Genomic DNA, 19,854 nt, shown 5'->3' with positions numbered 1-19,854 from the left:
GTTTGTTTAGGGCATCCCCATTTTTTCAGTTTTTTTAAGGTATCCCTCTTTCATTAGTTCGTTTAGGACATCCTCCTACCATCAGTTTGTTTAGGGCATCCTCCTTCCTTCAGTTTTTTTAGGGTATCCTCATTTCCTTCAGTTTTTTTAGGGTATCCCCCTTTCATCAGTTTGTTTAAGACATTCTCCTACCATTAGTTTGTTTAGGGCATGCCCATGTCATTAGTTTATTTAGACCATCTCCCTATCGTTAGTTTGTTTAAGGCATCCCCCTACTATCAGTTTGTTTAGGGTATCCCCATTGCGTTAGTTTATTTAGGGCATCCCTCTGCCATCACTTTGTTTAAGGCATCCCCCGAGCATTAGTTTGTTTAGGGCACCCCTATTTCTTCAGTTTGTTTAGGGCATCCCCCTTTCATTAGTTTGTTTAAGGCATCCACCTTCATTTAGCTTGTTTAGGGCATCCTCTTACCTTCAGTTTGTTTAGGGCATCCCCTTCTTTTAGTTATCGCACCACCATAGATTTACGTTTATGGCCATTTGATCCAGCTATCTCACCACCATAGATTTTCATCTATGGGCATTTCATATTCACCACCATAGATTAGACATCTATGTTACCACCATGGATTAGACATCCATGGGCATTTCAATTTTCATCACCATAGATCAAACATCCATGGACACTTCAGTTATTTCAACACATAAAGCAGACATCCATGGACACTTTAGTTATCTCACTACTATGGATCAGATATCCATAGGCACTTCAGTTATTTCACCATCATAGATTTTCATCTATAAGTCTTGATCAAATTCCTACCACTATAGATTGGATATCTATGAGCCTTGATTAGTTTTCACCATCATAGATCATACATTTATGGGCATTTCAATCTTCACCACCATAGATTAGACATCTATGGGCATTTGATCAGTTCTCACCACCATAGATCATATATCTATGGGTCTTTAAGTTTAACCATCATAGATTTTCAACTATGAGCCTTGATTAGATTCTTACCACCATAGATCATATATCTATGGGTCTTTCAATTTCACCATCATAGATTTTCATTTATGAGCCTTGATTAGATTCTCACTATCATATATTGGATATCTATGGGCATTTCAAATTCATCACCATAAATCATACATCTATGAGCATTTCAGATTCACTACCATAGATTTTCATCTATAGGTCTTAATCAGTTTTCACCACCATAGATCAGGTATTTATGGGCAATCAAACTAATTGTAGTGATAGATCAATAATTTTATTCAAAATATTATTATGATCTAAATCAATGTGCAAAAATTAATTCATAAATCAAAATTTCAAGATAATATAACATGCTTTAAAGCATCTTGTTGGCTCAAAACTTTAATTGAAATACTACAAAGCCATCTGAACATATATATAAAGATATAACATAATATATTGAGAACAATAGTTGAACCTATTATAATTTCAAAATTATTTTTGGATAATGAAATTATTGCATTAATAAAAATATCATATGTGACAATATGCAATAATATATATTATTTTATATAACTCAAAACTTTTCAATCATAAAAACATGCTATAAATAAAATTGACATGCAAAATCAATTTATTAATCATAGGACCAAGTCATATATTTCACATGTATCCAAAAAAATCTCAATTTTCTAAATCAAAAGATTATTGTGTGTTGTGGCACAATTTGCAAGACATGCATCTACGTTGGATGTTGCATGATGTATCAAGGTATGAGAGAGATCCATGTATCTTCAAGTATAAATAAAGAAAAGAATTTAAATGAGAAATAATAAAATGTGAAATAAACTATAAAAGATGAATAATAAATAATGTGTTCAAAAGATGATAACAAAATAAACCTATTTGCAAAAAACTAAATAAAAACATAATATTTAATCATAACAAACATTTCCATCACCAATTTAGATAGTCAATTTTCCCATTAGGGTTCTCAAAGAAATTTGAAACATCTAAATGGGTTAGATCCACTGAGTCATCACTATCAATGAAGTTCATTTCAATTTCCTTTCCTTTTGCTTTTATTGAGGCTTGATAAAGGTCAACAAATGCTTTGAAGTACGACAAGCACATGACCAATGTCCTTTCATACCACATCTATGACATTTATTCTCACAAGCATGTTTACTTTGTGGTTCTAGCCCCTTTTCAGGTTATACCTCTGAATTATTCCACTTCTAGTGATTTCAGTTGTTTTTTTTTTACTTTGAGAACCACTACGATGATAAGAATTGTGTTTACCACAACCTTGACCTCGTCCATATCCACGTCCTTGTCCATGTCTAAGAGTTCGAATAGATGTGGCATTGGCTTTAGGCAATGACACAGACCTAGTAGGACGATATTGATGGTTTTTTAATAAAAGCTCATTATTTTGTTCAACCACAAGAAGACATGAGATCAATTCTGAATATTTAGTGAAACGACCCTCTCGATATTGCTTATGCAAGAGCACATTTGAGACATGAAAAGCCGTAAATGTTTTTTCAAGTATATCTTCTTCAGCGACTTTTTCTCCACACAATTCTAATTGTGAGCTAATTTTGAATAAAACCGAGTTGTAGTCACTAACAGACTTGAAATCTTGTAATCTCAAGTGCATCCAATCATAGCGTGCCTTTGGAAGGATTACGGTCTTTTGGTAGTCATATTGTTCCCTTAGATTATTCCAAATGATGAAATGATCTTTAACCATAAGGTATTCACCTTTTAATCCTTCATCAATGTGATGGCGAAGAAATATCCAAGCTTTGGCGCGATTATGCAGAGATGCATCATTTTCTTCTTTAATGGTATTTCCAAGATTCATCGCATCTAGATGAATTTCAGTATCTAGAACCCAAGATAAGTAGTTTTTGCCCAAAATATCGAAAGTAACAAATTCAAGCTTTGCAAGGTTTGACATTATCTAAAACTATATATATATATAGAATAATATTAATAAAAATATTTCAATTATTATAATAAACTATTAATAAAATGTTTTAACAATATTTCAAGTAAATAATATCTAAAAATATAATAACCTAAAATTTATCAATTATAGATATGGTAAAATGTATAAATGTGGAATAGGAATTAAAATCTAATATATATATATATATATATATATATATATATATATATTTCTTTTTCATAGCTTTGGACTATGATTATTTTATCATAACAAAAATGTGCAAATTAATACATAACTTTAGGCTTTGAATTATTTTATGTAAATTTGTGCATAGTTTCAGGTTATAAACTTTCATTATGTAGATTTATATATAGTTTCAGGCTATGAACATTTATTTCTTTATTTATTTTATAGCTTTTAGTTATATAATATTGTTTGGTATAACTTCCAGTTATACCGTATAATTAAAAATAAATAATTAGGGATCATATACATAACTTTTGGTCATGTATTTGTAATTTTATAATTTTTCCCATAACTTCTTGTTATATGGATTGCACATATTTTCATAACTTCTGGTTATGAATTTACCCCATAATTTATAATTTATCTCATAACTTTTGGTTATATGGATTATACATATTTATGCATTCAAATAAAATAAATGAAAATAGAGTTAAAGGGTAATAAAGTTGAAAATCATGATATAAGTTTATCATATATTTTTGTGAGAAAGAAGAGAGAAAAGTCTTTCTATTTCTTTGAAGAGAAGAACGTCTTTCTATTTCTCTGAATAAAGAAAAATCTTTCTATTTCTTTTGTAAAGACTATTTGTGTCCATAACGTGTTATAAAATAAAGTGAAAAAAAAGAGTAAGAAAGAGATAATAAAATACAGAGAGAAAAATTAAAATGTAGGAAGAGAATATAATGAATTTTCATTAGAGTTATATCCCTTTTATAGTGAGTCATAAAGAGATATACATCAATATGGATGATCATCTATAAGTTCTTATAATCAGATAAATTATCATATTTTATAACAATATCATATACTTTTCATTATTTTAGAAATACATATAATTTTTATTTTTTTTATTTTTTTGTTATCTTAAATTTTATCTTATTTATTATTTAATTTTCTTATAAATATATATAAAAATTATAGATAGATGTTAAATTATATAATTTGATGAATTCAATAAACCCAGTTTAATATGAGCGATTTGAATTCAATATGAGTTTAGAGAACTGTGATTCACTTGACTATCTCATGTTAGAGGTTAGACTTAGATTGATTGGTTTTCATTCGGTTGCCCAATGTCGCAGTAAACCTATAATTTAGGTAACATATTATTATTATAATAATAATAAGATATATAATAATATATAAGGGTAGTAGAAGGGCAAACAGTTAATTTTACCTTTTGTTTTAGTCAAAAGAAAGATTTTCTATATACTCTAATTTTAATTAATGAAAATGAAAGGTTTAACCACTTGACACGTGAGAGTCACAAGGTGAAGGTTGAATTGTGGAACTGGTGGGGCAATTTTTGTGGATTCTCCACTATATAGCCCTCTTTTGCAAATTGATCAGTACCAAAGAGAGAGTCGCAACCCTATCCTCCCACTCCTTTCCTCTTAGGCGTCGGAATGGATTCCGACAACAATGAACGGTCCAGATCATGCCACGTGGTGGCCGTGCCATTCCCGGGAAGGGGCCACGTCAACCCCATGATGAACTTCTGCGAGCTGCTAGTTTCAAGACGAGACGACATACTTATCACCTTCGTCGTCACAGAGGAGTGGCTCGGCTTCATCGGCTCCGACAATAACCCACCTCGCATCCGATTCGGCACGATTCCCAACGTGATCCCGTCCGAGCGAGTTCGCGCCGACGACATACCCGGGTTCATCGAAGCAGTGTTGACGAAGATGGAAGGTCCGTTTGAGCGGCTCCTCGATGGGTTTGAGCTACCGGTAACCACCATAGTAGCTGATACATTTTTGTTCTGGCCGGTTCGCATTGGGAATCGCAGGAACATTCCGGTGGTTTCGTTCTGGACGATGGCGGCGTCCGTGTTCTCCATGTTCCACCATTTTGATCTCCTTTTGCAGAACGGGCATCATCCCATTGATATATCAGGTGCGTAACTAATTAGTAATAAATAATAATCTAAGTGTATTTTTTTATGAAAAGACAATATGCCTTTCCAGCTGTACCACTAGTGAGTTGAAGCACATTCATTTGTGTCTTTCTTCGTCCTTTTGCTCCGTCTTTGAAAGTGGATGTCATGAATCTGATCATTCTAAAGTAAGAAATCGTAAGCCATTCTTTCAGTCAAAGTTGAAAATTCTGGAAATAAAGAAGACAAGAATACAAAAGAATCACGGCTCTTATGGCTGATACATATATATATATATTTTCCATTCTTTCAGTCAAAGTTGAAAATTCTGTAAATAACGAAGACAAGAATACAAAAGAATCACGGCTCTTATGGCTGATACATATATACATATTTTTCTGTTGTGGCATTATGATAGAAAGGGGAGATGAACGTGTGGACTATATCCCTGGACTTTCTCCAACGCGCATAGCAGATTTTCCGGCATTACTCCACCATAAAAACCCAATCTTGCCTCGAACAAGAGAAGTACTTTCATGGGTGCCCAAAGCTCAGTATCTTGTGCTGGCTTCCGTCTATGAACTGGAAGCTCAAGTCATCGACACTCTAAAATCAATATTCTCGTTCCCCATCTATCCCATCGGTCCTTTAATACCTTATTTCAAACTCGGAGACAGGTCCTCCGTAGCTACTGCTGCGGATGACCTCCACTACTTCCAGTGGTTGGACTCCCAACCTTGTTGCTCCGTCTTGTACATCTCCTTTGGAAGTGTTGCTTCAGTCTCGAGTGCCCAGATGGATGAAATTGCAGCTGGGTTGCGCGACAGCTGTGTTCGGTTCTTCTGGGTGGCACGTGGGGCAACTTCACGGCTGAGAGAGGTGTGTGGGGAGACGGGATTGGTGGTGCCTTGGTGTAATCAATTGGAGGTGCTCTCACATTCTTCTATAGGGGGATTCTGGACCCATTGTGGATGGAACTCCACCGTCGAAGGCCTTTTTTCTGGGCTTCATTTTCTCACTTTTCCCGTAGGACTTGATCAAGTTTCAAACAGTAAGGCAATTGTGGAGGATTGGAAGACTGGGTGGAGGGTGAAGAGAAATCAGCCGGCCGGAGCTGAAACTTTGGTGACGAGAGAAGAAACTGTCGGGATTGTGAAAAGGTTTATGGACTCGGAAAGCATTGAGGTGAAGGAAATGAAGAGAAGAGCAAGAAAACTTCAGGAGATTTGTCGACAAGCAACTGGGAGAGGTGGATCCTCCGAATCCAACATCAATGCTTTTATTAGCGACATTACGCAACTCCCCAGCCATTAAGCAGATTTCAGAGTGATAATAATTTCAAAATCAATGAAATGATGTCAGAGCTCTACAGCTTCATTGTTACTAAATGATTTGAATATATGTTCTCAATATGCTTTTAAGTTATTGAATAAAAGAACATAAATGGCCTCCCAGCTTGAATGAAGTGAGAGTCTGCTTTCTCAAATTATTTGCCTTCTTTCGCTTCTTATTAAATCTAGCTTATAAATGCAAATATCTTACAAGCGTTACGCCCTGCTCTCATCACTTCTTTCATTTCTGGAGTTACAAATGGTTAATTAAGACTATTATTATCATTAAATCTCCCCATGCAAATATATTAAAAGCATTTGGCTCTTATTAAACCTGCGAGTCTTCCCTCACATACGCACTTTTAAGCAAATTGATCATCCTACTCTACCACTTCCATTTTTGGCGTCAGCTCCAGGAATCAACGTCAGTCATCGGAAAACATGGATTCCGAAAACGCTGGACTCACCAGATCATGCCATGTGGTGGCCGTGCCGTCCCCCGGGATAGGCCACGTCAACCCTATGAGGAACTTCTGCAAGTTGCCAGCTTCAAGAAGAAATTGATAAACCTTTATTTTGATCTCCATTATCACCCAAAACACAAAAACAGGATATATATATATATATATATATATATATATATATATATACCAAGCATTCTTATTATGCCTTCCTCTATTGTCAGAGAACATACCTTGAGTCCATTATTTTCTGGTGATGAATACAGTATGGATCTTCTAAGGCTGAGGAGGGGAACCACCGTCACTGGATTCTCTCTGGCAATGGGAGCCGAAGAGAAACAAGTCTGTTCTAATTCCAAAACTGATGTGATTGTTGCCAAAATGAACAGACCCTTGACCTTTTATACCATTCTGCCTTAGGGATCATACCCATTGGGCTATTGGGCCTCACGAGTCTTAGGCTCGTCATATAAGGCCCGTGATGGCGTTGGGCTCTACACATAGGTGGCCCATACTCTTGAACAAACATAAAACAAATACTGTAAGAGGTGAATAGCTTAGTCATGAACTATTGTTAGATATGTGAGTCCATATCTTAACAATCTCCCACTTAGACCACATATATTACAAAACAATGTTCATGATAGTACTTTATTGAGCTCATCTTGCTATTCTATCTTGATATCCTTAAACAATCCGGTCTACTAATTATGTTAACATAGGATTAAAGCGACATTCGTTAATCATAATTATAACTAGACTCATCAATAATCACAACATTAACAAAATTAGCAACATGGATCAAGTATGGATGTGTCGCATGGAAATTACATAGAATTAGAATGTGATCTTTAATATGTCTATTTCCAATTGGTCCCACTTTATGACTAAAATTAGTCAAATTCCACTTTCAACACTTGATGCTAAACTGCTTTTGAAAGTCATCAATTCAATTCAGAGTATTCAACATAATAGTCTTTTAAAAACAAGGTTTGTACGGATAACATAACATGATATCACATCAAGAAAACAAGCACAAAATCTAAATACAAACTCCCACTATCCTGGCACATCATCAATGTGTACAACACCCATATGTATGACATGTTCATGATATACTTTGGGTGGCCAACCCTTAGTAAGCGGATCCATAATCATGGAGTTTGTGCTTATGTGTTCAATTGATACTTGAAGACTCTGAACTCTTTCTTTCACAACCAAGACCTTGATGTTAATGTGTTTGGACTTTGACGAACTTCGGTTGTTCTTAGAATACAATTCTGCGGCTTTATTATCACAATTGATTCTTAATAGTTTCTCAATCCCATCAATAATTCGCAACTGAGTGATAAAATTCTGCAGCCATATCCCATGGTTTGATGCATCGTAGCAAGCTATGAATTCTGCCTACATGGTGGAAGAAGCAATAAGTGTTTGTTTAACACTTTTCCATGAAACTGCTCCTCCAGCCAACATGAAGATGTAGCCTGAAGTGGATCTCCTACTGTCAAGACATCCCGCGAAATCGGAGTTTGAATATCCCACGATCTCTAAATGATTGGATCTACGGTATGTGAGCATATAGTCTTTAGTTCTTTGTAAATACCGCATAACCCATTTTGCCTTTTTCCAGTGATCCATACCTGGGTTACTCAAATATCTGCCTAACATTCCAACAATGTACGCAATATCCGGACACGTACAAACTTGTGCATACATGAGACTTCCTATGGCCGAGGCGTAGGGAAACCTCTCCATATCCTTCTTCTCAAGTTCATTTTTCGGACATTGGTGCAAACTAAATTTATCGCCTTTTGCTACAAGCGTGTCTCTTGGTGCACAATTGCTCATGCCAAATCTACTCAACACTTTATCAATGTAGGTTTTTTGTGATAACCCAAGTATACCTCTTGAACGATCCCTATAGATCTGTATACCTAGCACAAAAAATGCATCACCAAGATCTTTCATATCAAATTTACTAGATAGAAATCGCTTGGTTTCATGCAAAAGTCCCACATCACTACTTGCAAGTAGAATATCATCAACATATAGCACCAAGATAATGAATTTGCTTCCATTGAACTTGAGGTATATGCATTGATCAATGGTGTTCTCCTTAAAATCAAATGAAGTAATCACCTGATCAAACTTTCGGTACCATTGTCGGGATGCTTGCTTTAAACCATATATGGACATTTTTAATCTGCATACAAGTTGTTTTGAATCATTAGACTCAAAGTTCTCCGGTTGCACCATGTATATTGTTTCATCAATGTTACCATTAAGAAACGCAATTTTAACGTCCATTTGATGTAGCTCTAAATCATAATGAGCTACAAGTGCCATGATGATTCTAAAGGAATCCTTTGATGAAACCGATGAAAAAGCCTCCTTATAATCAATGCCTTCCTTTTGAGTGAAACCTTTTGCGACTAATTGTGCCTTATACCTAGCAATGTTGCCTTTTGAATCTCGCTTGGTTTTAAAAATCCATTTACAACCAATTGGTTTTACACCTTCAGGCAACTCTACTAGGTCCCAAACACCATTATCTTTCATTGATTTCATCTCATCCTTCATGACTTCTATCCACTTTTCAGAGTCAGAACTTTGTTTGACTTGACTAAATGAAATTGGATCGTCTTCCAAACCCATGTCAAACTCATGTTCTTGGAGATATACAACATAATCATCTGAAATTGTACTTCTCCTTTCTCTAGTGGATCTCCTCAGTGGCACTTGTACTTGAGGTTCTTGAAGTTGTTGAGTTACCTCTTCATGAACTTGAATCGGTTCCATAACTTGAGCAGGAGGAATTTTAAGTGTGTCTTGAATTTCTGTTATCGACTGTACATTCTGAATAGTGTCATCAAACATAATATGACCATGTCCAGTTGTAGGAATACTAACAGATTCCTCTTCAAAGACCACCTTTTTTAATGGTTCTCTCCCACTTACCTCAACATCCTCAATGAACTTAGCATTACCCGTTTCAAAGAAGGATCTAGATGAGGGGTCATAAAATTTGAAACCTCTCGACCTTTCAAAATACCCTACAAAGTAGCAGCTCACTGTTCTGGAGTCCAATTTCTTTTCATTTGGCTTGTAAGACCTAACTTCAGTTGGACAACCCCAAACATGCAAGTGCCTAATACTAGGTTTCTTACTAGTCCATAACTCATATGGGGTTTTGGCTATTGTTTTGCTAGGTACTTTATTCAAAATGTAAACTGCAGTTTTGACAGTTTCGCCCCAAAGTGACTGATCATACTTCTTACCATATCCTTAAGAGTATGGTTTCGCCTCTCTGCAACACCATTTTGGCTCGGAGTCCTTGGCATGGTGTACTGAGGAACGATACCACACTCCATCAAATATTTGGCAAATGGCCCTGGACGTTGTTCACCTGATCCGTCATATCTACCATAGTATTCACCTCCACAATCAGATCTGACGCCCTTTATTTTCTTGCTTAGTTGGTTCTCAACTTCAACTTTGAAATTCTTGAACACATCCAATGACTGAGATTTCTCATGAATCAAATAAAGATAGCCATAGCGCAAGTAATCGTCAATTAAAGTGATAAAATATTGTTTTCCATTCCAAGAAGCTATAGGGAATGGACCATAAATGTCCGTGTGTATCAATTCCAAGACGTCACTACACCTATTGGCATCATTTTTCCTCATATTTGTTTGTTTACCTTTAATGCACTCTATATAGACTTGAAAGTCTAAGAAATCAAGTGGATTAAGAATTCCTTCTGACACAAGCCTTTGAATCCGTTGATTTGAAATGTGACCCAAACACTTGTGTCATAACATTGATGAATTCTCATTTGTTAATTTTCGCTTAATGCCATAATTACTTGAATGCAAGGTTTCATTTTCATTAGTGGCCTTTATGTTCAATTTGTATAATTTGTCTGTTAGACTACCTGTACCAATAACCTTTGAATTTAGATAAAGACTAACCATTCCATTTCCAAATGAACAACAATATCCAAATTTGTCCAAACATGAAATAGAAATTAAATTCCGTCTAAACGACGGTACTACAAAAGTCTCTTCCAAATCCAAAGTACATCCAGAGTCCAACTATAGTCTAAAAAGACCAATAGCCTTGATTGCAGCCTTGTTGCCATTTCCCACATAGATGTATCTTTCACCATCAGTTGGCATTCGGCTCCTTAGGCAACTCTACATAGTGACACTTATGTGAGTAGTTGCACCCATATCTATCCACCAAGTGTTAGTAGGCACTACAACTAAATTAATTTCTGAACAAACAAAGTTGAGAAGTGTACCTTTCTTTTCACGCCAAGCAGCGTATTTGGTACATGTCTTCTTCATATGACTAGCTTTTTTGCAAAAGAAACAAGTGATTTCCTTATCTTGTTTCTTCTGCACCTTCTGCTTTGATGTCTCAAAAACTGCAGTTAGTTTTCCTTTATTGTCCCTCTTTCTTTTCTTGTTGGCACCAAATCCATGAGATGTGGAAGCCAAGTGAGCACTTTCTTTCTTCTCTTGTTTCAATCTCTCTTCCTCTTGTACACACTGAGTAATAAGCTCATTCAAAGTCCATTTCTCCTTTTGAGTGTTGTAACTGATTTTGAATGGACTGAATTGTGTAGGCAAAGAGATCAAGACCAAGTGCACGAGTATGTCTTCTGACAACTCTAACTTTAGTGCCTTAAGTCTAGTCACAAGATTAGACATTTCTATAATGTACTCCCTTATATTCTCTTTCCCTTTATACCGCATAGAGACAAGCTTACTAAGAATAGTGTTTGTCTCAACCTTTTCGTTTGCAGTGAATCGGTTTGCTATCTGGTCCAAGAATGCCATGGCTTGGGTTTCCTCAGGTATTCCACCCCTTATAGCTTCTGGAATTGAATGCTTCATAATCGTTAGACTCATGCGATTGGATCGCTCCCATTTTTCCATAGCAGACCTTTGCTCAGCAGTGCTAGCATTAGTAAGATCTGAAGGGCGATCCACTCTTAATCCATAGTCTAAATCCATGCACCCGAGCACAATTATAACGTGCTCCTTCCATTTCTTGAAGTTTGTGCCATTAAGCATAGAAATGTTATTGACATTTGAAGATATAGAAAATGCTGAAATAATAATGAAGCTCACAATCAATTATATAATCATCACACATACATGAATAAATAAAAATTTAACATATATATGCATGTGGACAAATAACAAGATACCTAGCACAAACATCAATATTCAGTCTTTGGATAGAAATATCAACTTGTAAATGACATCCTTTTACAAATTAATTCATAAATATTGACAATAATTAAAAACCCGAAAACAATATGTTTGTCTTTGGACTAACATATCGAATGCAAGATAAACCTTATATGTCACATATTCATGATTACTTTATTTATTATTATATAAAAAATAATCCTCCTTTGGGTTGATTATTTTATACAATAATAACATGCTTACACATTTCAAAATAAATAAAATTATGTAATACTAGTTACTTTGGCAACAAATATACATAATTCATTTATTTTAAAATATTAAACATAAATACAGCAAGCAATAATTCAAAAAAAAAAAAATTATGCACAAACCCATTTTATGCATGATTCATAAGACATTAAATGATACCTAATTACTTCACATGCAACACATACATATAAATTTCCCACAGCATAAAAGGAATATAGACTCTCTCATATTATTTCATCTTCATTATGGCATAATTTCAAAAGCACATACATATAAATTTCCCACAGCACAAAAAAAAGGAATATAGACTCTCTCAGATTATTCCATCTTCATTATGGCATAATTTTAAAAGCACATACATATAAATTTCCTACAACACAAAAAAAAAGAATATAGACTCTCTCAGATTATTCCATCTTCATTATGGCATAATTTTAAAAACTTGAAATTTCAGACGCTGTAAAAGGGATCCTTCTTGCATTCAACCGACAACAGCGTCAATAGCAGCGCCAGAGCCATCTTAGAATGATGCCTGCGGTGAAACGCCATCAGACTACGCCTGGACGGCGTCTGAATGCTACGTGGTACTACGCCTGGGATAGCGCCTGAATGGCGCCTGTAACGGACGCCTGAATGGAGCTTGTAATGGATGCCAACAGCCCCTCCAATCGCGCCTGAAAATGGTGCTTCAGCGCTACCAAAATGGTACACCAATAAGAGGCATTTTACTATGGGATCCCGGTAGCGACGTCATCAATGGCGCCATCACCAGAAAAAAAAAAAGTCATATCGGCGTTGTTGAGTAGCCTGCAACAACACCCAAATTTTGGCGCTTCTCATCAGCGCTGGACGGCGTTTGGAACGCCAAAAAATGACGCCTAAATCACGAGCGGTCAACTAAGGAACGACGTCGCAATCATTTTCCATTGCCTGAACGACGTTCTTGATTGGAGAATGATGCCAAACTGGCGTCTCAATCCTTTTCCAGGCGGTGTCGTGGCGACGTTAGGTTGACAACGCCTGCAACGACGTCTCAACGGCGTCAAAACGACGCCAAGTACGCCGGAAAAATGAACAGCGCTGGAATGGCGCTATTCTGATTCCCAATGACGCATTGCAGCACCCCAGCGCTACTCCCACCGCCTGAAACAACACCTGTAATGGCGTCTAGAACGACGCCCGAGCGGCGTTGGTGGAACGCTTGAAAACAACGTCTCTTGCTTTGGGTCTTATGTTTGTGTTTTAAAGAGTGTTTTGGTGAAAATGGGAGGCTCTGATACCAATTGATAAACCTTTATTTTGATCTCCATTATCACCTAAAACACAAAAACAGGATATATATATATATATATATATATATATATACCAAGCATTCTTATTATGCCTTCCTCTGTCACAGAACATACATGAGTCCATTATTTTCCGACGATGAATACAATATGGATCTTCTAAGGCTGAGGAGGGGAACCACTGTCACTGGATTCTCTCTGACAATGGGAGCCGAAGAGAAACATGTATGTTCTAATTCTAAAACTGATGTGATTGTTGCCAAAATGAACAAACCCTTGACCTTTTATACCCTCTTGCCTTAGGGATCATACCCATTGGGCTATTGGGCCTCACGAGTCTTAGGCCCATCATCTAAGGCTTGTGATGGCGTTGGGCTCTACACATAGGTGGCCCATACTCTTGAACGAACAAAAAACAAATACTATAAGAGGTGAATAGCTTAGTCATGAACTATTGTTAGATATGTGAGTCTATATCTTAATAGAAATGACATACTCATAACCTTCGTCGTCACGGAGAAGTTGTTCGGGGCTGGTTAACATCAGAGTCCGCACGATTCTGGACTTGACCCCGTCTGAGCAAGATCTTGCCTTTGACTTACCAGGGTTCGTCGAAGCTGTCTTGACGAGGATGGAAGATCCGTTAGAGTGACCCCTGGATGGGCTTGAGCTGCCGATGATATCCATCTTAGCTGATACCTTTTTGTTTTGGGCTATTAGGGTCGGGAATCATAGGAACATTTCGGTGGTTTCATTCTGGGCAATGTCGGCGACAGTGTTTTCCATGTTCCACCACTTCGATCTCCTTGTGCAGAACTGTCATCATCCCATTGATGTATCATGTGTGAGTAAACTATTGAACGGAGAGGAAACTTTAAAACAATCTTTTTTGTTTTTCATTTTTTTAAAGAAACAATTTTTTTTTAGCATATTTTTATTTTTATACTATATTAAAAATTATTTTTTGAGCCAGTCTCTTACTATTTTGTTTTAGGAAGCAAATATAAAAGACCTTACTAATTACTATCTTGAAAGGTATCTCAAAGCATGGAAGAATCCAAACTAATCAAACATGCTTTAAATAAAAAATAGTTTTTGAACTCATAGAAAATATATTTGGAATTTTTTTATTAAAAATAATTTTTTGAGAAATTGTTTTGAAAATAGGATATGATTTTGATCACACGAGACATTTTCAATTAATTTTTTTATATAATATTTTAAATAATAATTGAAAATATGTAGAATATTTTAGGAATTTTTATTACGTGTACATGTTCATGGCATCTTTATGAGAATAATTTAAAAAGCTATTTTCGAAAGTCTTCTTGGGTTGATAGACGTATTTCCCTTGGGCAAGTCTCCTTCTTTACGGTTGCATTGTTTGATAGAAAGGGGAGAAGAGCGTGTGGACTACATCCCCGACTTTCTTCAACCCGCATGGCAGACTTTTCAGCATTACTTCACAATCACAACCCAGTCTTGGCTAGAACTTACAGTCATTTTTATGGTTGCCCAAAGCTCAATCTCTTCTCCTTTCTTCCGTCTATGAGTTAGAAGCCCCAGTCATCGACGCTCTAAAATCAATGTTCTCATTCCTCATCCATCCCATTGGCCCTGCAATACCTTACTTCAATCTCGGAGACAGTTCCTCCACAGCCACAACTTCTCATGACCTCAACTACTTCCGATGGCTAGACTTCCAGCTCAGTAGTTCGGTCCTGTACATATCCTTGGGAAGTGTTCTCTCAGTTTCGAGGGCACGGACGAAAGAACTTGCAGCTGTGTTGCGTGTCAGCGGCGTTCGGTTTTTGTGGGTGGCGCGTGGAGAGACTACACAGCTTAGAGAAATGTGTGGGGAGATGGGGTTGGTGGTGCCTTGGTGTGATCAATTGAAGGTGCTGTCGCATCTTCTGTAGAGGGTCCTGACGCATTGTGGGTGGAACTCCATTGTTGAAGGCATTTTTTGTGGGCTGCCTTTTCTGTCTTTTCCTGTGGAATTGATCAAGTTTCAAACAGTAAGGCAGCTATGGAGGATTGGAAGATTGGATGGAGGGTGAAGAGAGAGAAGGGAGTGGAAACTTTGGTGACAAGAGAGGAAATTGTTGAGCTTGTGCGGAGATTTATGGACTTGGAAAGCAAAGAAGGAAGGAAATGAAAAGAGCAGCAAGAGAAGTTCAGGAGATTTGTCAACGAACTACTGCCGAAGGTGAATCCTGCCAAACCAGCATGGATGCTTTTGTTAGAGACGCAGTAGCTAGTCACATAACACAATTTCATATATATATATATATATATATGCATATATATAAAGTAAAAGTTTTAATTGATTCTTGGTATTTTATTATTATTCAAAAGATCCTATATTTTGGTTATGATATACTCAAAGGGGATGAATAGGTATTAAATTTTATTTAGCTAAAATTTTTAATTTGTTAATTCTTCCTTAATAATTAGAGAGTTAAAAGATAAATCAATCGTGCAAGACACAATATGAAAAACCCTATACAAATGTAAAAATTACGGGGAAAAAACCATAAAGTTTAATTTATGATTTAAAAAAAAGTATTCAAAATGCATGATATTCCTAGATTTTACTACCAATGCAAGACATAGTAATCTAGGAAAGTGTAAATCAAAATAAATGCGTGAAACAAAATTATTATAATATTTGTGTAAAAGTACAACGAAGATATTTAATTTATGTTTAAAAAATAACTTATTTTAAGAATAAATTATGAAAAAAGCTAATTTATAAATAATAATAATAAAGCTTATTCTTTGAGTTAAAAATCTGTTTTCAACCAGAGTTTTCAAATAGGATCTTTGTTTCTAAATTTAAAAAACAATAATCGGAATAGAGACAAGCGAATGGAGGCGGTGCCTGTTGGTCCCATTGTTTTTTTAACATCCATGAAACGATGAAGACATGCTTACGATAGAAACGTGGATGACTGGATATGACGATGCTAGAAAAAAAAAATGATATTAATGAAAATTTATGTAAAAGAAAAATATTTAAATCTTTTGAAGAAATTTTGATGACTTTTTCAAGAAGATAACTATCTTCTTGGCCATGGCTTCTGTATAATGAGATCCTCTAAGACTTGATCGGAGTGAACGGTCTACATGGAGTCCAGCGCCGTCGGTTGCCACGTGGTGGCCATGCCTTTTCCAGGTAGAGGCCACATCAACCCTATGATGAACCTCTGCAAGTTACTAGCTTCCAGAAGAGCTGATATTCTCATCACCTTCATCGTCACCGAGGAGTGGCTCGGCTTCCTCCTCTCCGACAGCAAGCCGCCTAACATCCGATTCGGTTCCATTCCCAACGTCATTCCATCCGAGCTTGCTCGCGGGGCCAACTACCTAGCCTTCCTCGACGCTGTAAGGACGAAGATGGTAGACCCGTTTGAGCAGCTCCTGGCCCGGCTTGAGCCGCCGGTGACTACTATAGTAGCTGATACTCTTCTATTCTGGGCGGTCGATGTGGCGAATCGTAGAAATGTTCCGGTGGCATCGTTTTGGCCGATGTCGGCCGCGGTGTTTTCGGCGTTTCTTCATTTTGATCTTCTGGTTCAAAATCGGCACTTTCCGGTGAATTCCTCAGGTGTGTAATCATCATAAGAGCCTTGTTCTTAGGATTTAAGAATAACCCGAAAATCAATTTTTCAGAGAAGGTTCAGTTGCATCTTTGGATTCAGATCGGACTACAGAATTCATAAAACCCATTTAATATAAGGGTTGAATAGAATCAGATCGAATCAGTTTTAACAAGCGAATCTGAAATTTTTTTAAATTAATTCAGATGGGTACTGAAACTGTCTGTGTTTTCGTGTATTTATTATAGAGAGTGGAGATGAACGAATCGATTACATTCCGGGAATCTCTTCAATTCGCATTGCAGATCTTCCTGGTTCCATATATTGGAACAAGCCATTCTTACCTATGATGTTGGAAGCTCTGTCATGGTTGTCCAAGGCGCAGTACCTTCTGTTAGCTACCATGTATGAGCTTGAAGCCCATGTGGTTGATGTGCTAAAACCAAAATTCCCGTTCCCCATCTACATCGTTGGTCCTCTCATACCTTACTTCAAGCTTGGAGACAACTCTATATCAACAAACCAAAATGACCTCCACTACTTAAAATGGCTGGACCTTCAACCTCCTGGTTCTGTCTTGTACATCTCTTTGGGAAGCTACCTTCCAATTTCGACTGCCCAGACGAATGAAATCGCAACTGGGTTGCGCGACAGTGGTGTTCGGTGCTTGTGGGTGGCGCGTGAGGGAACTTGCCGATTCAAAGAGATTTGTGGTGAGATGGGGATGGTGGTGCCTTGGTGTGATCAACTGAGGGTCCTGTCTCACTGGTCGGTGGGAGGGTTTTGGTCACACTGTGGGTGGGGCTCAACCTTTGAAGGTCTTTTTGCGGGTGTTCCTTTTCTTACTTTGCCCATGGCTGCAGATCAACCTTTGAACAGTAAGCTAATTGTGGAAGATTGGAAGATTGGGTGGAGGGTGAAGAGAGAGGTGGGAATGGAAACTATAGCTAAAAGAGATGAAATTGCAGGGCTGGTGAAGAGGCTTATGGACGGGGAAGGGGAAGAGGGTAAAGAAATGAGGAGAAGAGCAAGGGAGCTTCGGGAGATTTGTCGACTAGTAATTAAAAAAGGTGGGTCATCTGATACAAGTCTGGATGCTTTTGTAAGAGACATTTCCCAATACTAGAGAAAGTATTAATCAAGCAGGAGTGATGTATCGTGTCTCCATTGATGAGAAGATGTGAAGCCTGTAACATATTGCATGCACAAGACAAATATTGAGGAGGGCGTTACTTACTTGGGTTCTTTCTTCTCACTGTCTATGTTGCCTCTTTCCAAAATGAAGCATTTGCCTCGATGATCTTCATCTAAACACGTGAGAAGGAAGGTTAAGCCTTTACCAGCAAAATTCTTATTCTTGGTAACTAAAATTTTATTGGACTAAAAATTTACCCTACAACAATTCTTGAAAAAAGTAGAGAATATTATAAAACTAAACTCCAAAACCAAGAAATTAAACTTGTTTCATGCTTTGTGGCATTCTTTCTTTTCGTTTTTTCCATAATTCTAAGTTTATGGTTGTTTCCACAAAGTTGGGAAGAAAATGTAAGGAAAAGTAAAAGAAAAGAAAAAGGGAAGAAAAATAAAAAAAATAGATTTAAGATTACTAAATTATTTTTATATACTATTTTAAAAAAATTCACTTATTTAACTTTTTTATATAAATATTAGATAATTTAAAATTTTACAAATTTCTTAATAATTTTAATTATATTTTATTTTCTTTCATATTTTCCGCATTTTTCATAATAAAATAAAAAATAAGAAAATTATTTTCTGTTAACAATTTTTTTTCCTAATACTTTTTGGAACCAAACATAATTTAAAACTTTTTTTGAAACAACTTCTCAAATGCTGAAAGTAAGTATGAACCCTTATACAAAATGAATAGGTTTACATTATCTCCTCAAAATTAGTTTAATTTCTTTTAAATTTAATATAATAAAAAATTTTAATACCTCTATTTTTTTAATTAATTTTACAAAATCATTATATTTTCAATATAAATTTTTTTTAAAAATGATCATATATTATGCATAAATTGCTATTAATTTTTATTTTTGAAAACAAAAAGGTATCTAAATGGATATTAAGTTAAAACAGTAAATTTTTTTTAATACCTCGATTTTTTAATCAATTATTAGACAGATACGAGTTTGACATTGTAACAATAAAATTTTTTAAAAAATTATTTTACATTTCAATCATAATTCATAGCCCTTTAAAAAAAAAAAAACGTATCCAAATCATAATATTGACATCTCAATAAAGAACATTAAATGTAAAAGTTAAAAGCCAAACCCCCCACAACGATATACTATTCCATCTCAGACAATATATATGTCTATGGCCCATAATGTCGTAACAAAAACCCCACACACTTAGACCCCTTGTGAATGCCCAACCTCGCTGGCTTGATGGTGCCCCACCCATGTGAAATATCTTTCAATCAACCACTCTTCTTCACTGCATGGTGTCCTCTCAAGAAAGGATAATGCTTTTTTGTTTTCTATTCAGATAATAGACCAGATGCCCAATCTGAAGTTTCCTCCCCTTGTCTTCTATTCTATGATGCCATCCCATCCCTCACCTTCAAAATTAATGGAATCAACTTTTCAATTTTCAAT

At 36.1% G+C, this 19,854-nt stretch overlaps 3 protein-coding genes across 3 annotated transcripts; all 3 read left to right on the top strand.

The window, feature by feature from the left end:
• Nucleotides 1-4,560: 4,560 nt before the first annotated feature.
• Nucleotides 4,561-6,550, top strand: LOC117915736 (UDP-glycosyltransferase 87A1-like). Its single transcript, XM_034831407.1, has 2 exons — nucleotides 4,561-5,084; nucleotides 5,483-6,550. The coding sequence occupies exons 1-2, from the start codon at nucleotides 4,592-4,594 to the stop codon at nucleotides 6,376-6,378; spliced, it is 1,389 nt and encodes a 462-aa protein (XP_034687298.1). The 5' UTR covers nucleotides 4,561-4,591; the 3' UTR covers nucleotides 6,379-6,550.
• Nucleotides 6,551-15,211: 8,661 nt separating this feature from the next.
• LOC117917027 (UDP-glycosyltransferase 87A1-like) lies at nucleotides 15,212-15,544 on the top strand. The gene has a single exon (XM_034833257.1). It carries the CDS (start codon nucleotides 15,212-15,214, stop codon nucleotides 15,542-15,544), a length of 333 nt encoding a protein of 110 aa, XP_034689148.1.
• A 1,136-nt stretch (nucleotides 15,545-16,680) lies between these two features.
• Nucleotides 16,681-18,482, top strand: LOC117915906 (UDP-glycosyltransferase 87A1-like). Its single transcript, XM_034831648.1, has 2 exons — nucleotides 16,681-17,235; nucleotides 17,476-18,482. The coding sequence occupies exons 1-2, from the start codon at nucleotides 16,755-16,757 to the stop codon at nucleotides 18,351-18,353; spliced, it is 1,359 nt and encodes a 452-aa protein (XP_034687539.1). The 5' UTR covers nucleotides 16,681-16,754; the 3' UTR covers nucleotides 18,354-18,482.
• Nucleotides 18,483-19,854: the final 1,372 nt, after the last annotated feature.

Source organism: Vitis riparia, chromosome 6, assembly GCF_004353265.1.
Source record: "Vitis riparia cultivar Riparia Gloire de Montpellier isolate 1030 chromosome 6, EGFV_Vit.rip_1.0, whole genome shotgun sequence".
Classification (NCBI taxonomy): domain Eukaryota; kingdom Viridiplantae; phylum Streptophyta; class Magnoliopsida; order Vitales; family Vitaceae; genus Vitis; species Vitis riparia.
This window is presented reverse-complemented; position numbering and strand designations above follow the sequence as displayed.